This window comes from Watersipora subatra, chromosome 7 (genome assembly GCF_963576615.1).
Source record: "Watersipora subatra chromosome 7, tzWatSuba1.1, whole genome shotgun sequence".
In the NCBI taxonomy this organism is placed as follows: domain Eukaryota; kingdom Metazoa; phylum Bryozoa; class Gymnolaemata; order Cheilostomatida; family Watersiporidae; genus Watersipora; species Watersipora subatra.
In genome coordinates this window covers 53,141,893-53,144,447 of record NC_088714.1, presented here as the reverse complement: position 1 = coordinate 53,144,447, position 2,555 = coordinate 53,141,893, and the positions used below count along the sequence as shown (strand labels likewise).

General features: G+C 44.0%; 1 protein-coding gene across 1 annotated transcript; it reads right to left on the bottom strand.

Annotated features, from left to right (window-relative positions):
• Positions 1-344: 344 nt before the first annotated feature.
• Positions 345-2,215, bottom strand: LOC137400888 (uncharacterized). Its single transcript, XM_068087229.1, has 2 exons — positions 1,514-2,215; positions 345-1,367 (listed from the first exon to the last, which is right to left on the bottom strand). Exons 1-2 carry the CDS (start codon positions 2,213-2,215, stop codon positions 345-347), a joined length of 1,725 nt encoding a protein of 574 aa, XP_067943330.1.
• Positions 2,216-2,555: the final 340 nt, after the last annotated feature.

The window sequence follows — 2,555 nt, the reverse complement described above, 5'->3', positions numbered from 1 at the left end:
CCCGCCTGATAGGGATTGGCTTTTGTATCCCCCAATTCTCCTGGTAACCCAATAGCCTTGGGCGCTCCTAATAGCCTGGCCTCATACTGATACACATTAGCTGCAGGAACTATATTGTCAAAGTTGGGTGAGTTGTTGTACCAGTAGACCATGTCTTCCACCCGACCACCAGTTCAGGCAACCATTCTTTTAATTGTACAGTGGTTGTGCTCTATTATGCCGTTTCCTGAATCTTTATATGCACAACAGAACACCTGCATTATCCCCTACTCTTTGAAAAATTGAGTTATCTCAGAGCTTCTGAAGCATGGCCCATTGTCACATAGCACCTCGTCTGGAGCTCCTCATTCCAAGAATATTCTATGCAACTCCTTGGCTACTGTGGAAGCAGTTTCATTTGGCAGTCTTCTCCACATAGCAAAGCGACTTGGTCCGCAGTCAATCAGAGTCAGGAAAGCTCTTTTATTAACATACGCAATGTCCATTGCCACCCTCTGCCATACTTTGTCAACCGACAGCCGTCCATGATTCCATTTAATTGAGACGGGATCCACTCGCCGACACTGATTGCAAGAATCTACCACCTGCTTCACGACCTTCTCATCCACATCTTGTCCACACATCCTCTTGGCCAAATACAGGGTCTTCTTGACTCCCAAATGATGCTTACCATGAAGCTTTGTTATTTCCTTGGTTTTATCAGCTAATGTCACTACAGCTAGGCACGGGCTGTTCAGCCACTTCTGTGGTACTCTGGTTAGCACATCTGCCTTGTTAGATGTTGAAGGCACCAACTGAATAGTCATCTTGATGTGATACTCTATTACCAATTGGGAAATGATCCCAAGTCTTCTCTTGATCACCATCTCACTCAGGCCACTGACCTTAGGTCTTTTACTATCCACTAATATTGACCGCACCCAGCCGTATACACTAGCAGAATCAGTTACGATTTTCAGTTTAGCAATCCCCCAGCGCAGGGCAATATTCAGCCCTTTTATCACTGCTTCCAACTCAGCGACATTGATATGTGACCCATCAACTTTCCTGAGCCATGTAGCATCTTCCACGATACTTCCATCTGTCTCCAAACAACAACCAACTGCCAAACTGCTTGCATCACACCACACATCACCTTCTAAAACATTGCTCACACTCCAACGCCCAGTGACTGGATCATGCTGCGAGATTCTGTTCATGACTTCCTTGGCAAACGCTCTGACAGGAACTGGAATCTCTTCATCCCATCCTATCTTATTAGTTTGTCGTTTCAGGTAACTGCAGGCAAGTCTCAGCCATCCTGCCACTGGGTAATGACCAATAAACTCCCCAATCACAGAGAATAACTCATATTTCGTTGGAATCTCCTGTAATATGGGCACTACACCATCTCTGTACCATTTGTACTGGTTATCTGGGTTTTTGATTACTCTCAGACCTAGCACACGGGAGTTGGTCAATGGCACAGGCTCTTTTTTTTCTCCAAGCCATACTTTGACAAGAGCCGTCTGACTTCTTCAGCTGTAACGACACTTTCGTCTACCCAAATGTCATCTATATAGTGATCAGTTCCTTCTGATATGCGGCTGTCCTGGGCGAGAACCTTCGCAATTATCTTTGACATTACTTTAGGGGCAACACTCAAGCCAAAGCTCATTCTTTTCATCACATATAGTTGTCCTTTGAACTTCACAAGTTGAAATCTTTGCAATTGTTCTGACACGTGTATTTGTAAATATGCTTTCCTCAAGTCCAAAATTGAAGCCAGATTGTCTCTTTTACGCCACGACGGTAGTTTTTCTTGGCACACTGCCACATCAATTCCAGGGTTACTCTTTATAAAAGTGTTGAGCTGTCGATAATCCATGACCGGTCTGACCTTTTTTGGCTTGTTTGGCTGTCGTGCAGCCATTAACGGTATAACACCATCTGCTTTGCCATGAAAATCGGGGTTAAACTTTTCAAGCCATCCATTGCTTATCCATTGACTTACTTCATCATCAAAGATCTCTCTACAATCGTTGGGCACTGCATATTCACTGCACTGGTTTGCCATTGTAAGCTCACCATTTTCCCATTTCCACTCCATCGTCCACTTTACACCATCAAACACAGCTGTAAAGTCACTTTCATCAATCTCCAATTGCTCTGGATCATTTTCTGTCACTGCACCTGCTGCACAGTGCTGTCCTCCAAACCTCCAAACTTCCAACATACACTCCTCCCAGCATGGTTATAATGTCCATTCCAATAATCATCTGGGCATCACACACAAGCTGTGGGGCAACCAGGCATCTAGCTGTTACATTTGTATTATTCACCAACAAATGTACTAATACTTCACCACAACATCTTGTACTTTCACCATTTAGCATTTTTACTACCTTTTGTGGTCCACGTTTTGACAAGCCCAACTCTTGACAAAGCTGACTTATAAGCATGGACTGTTGACATTCAGTGTCCACTAGAGTTTTTATCATGCAATCTTGTATTTTGATGGTGATAAATGGCAGCACCTGACTGATTACTGACGTTGTGGAGGAACATCCGGTGCT

What these genes read in the sequence shown, in the direction of transcription:
- LOC137400888 (XM_068087229.1), bottom strand. Translation starts at nt 2,215, where the DNA reads ATGTTGGAAGTTTGGAGGTTTGGAGGACAGCACTGTGCAGCAGGTGCA. An exon ending in GTGTCGTTACAGCTGAAGAA is followed by an intron (nt 1,368 to 1,513) that starts GTCAGACGGCTC and finishes CCCATATTACAG; the next exon opens with GAGATTCCAACGAAATATGA.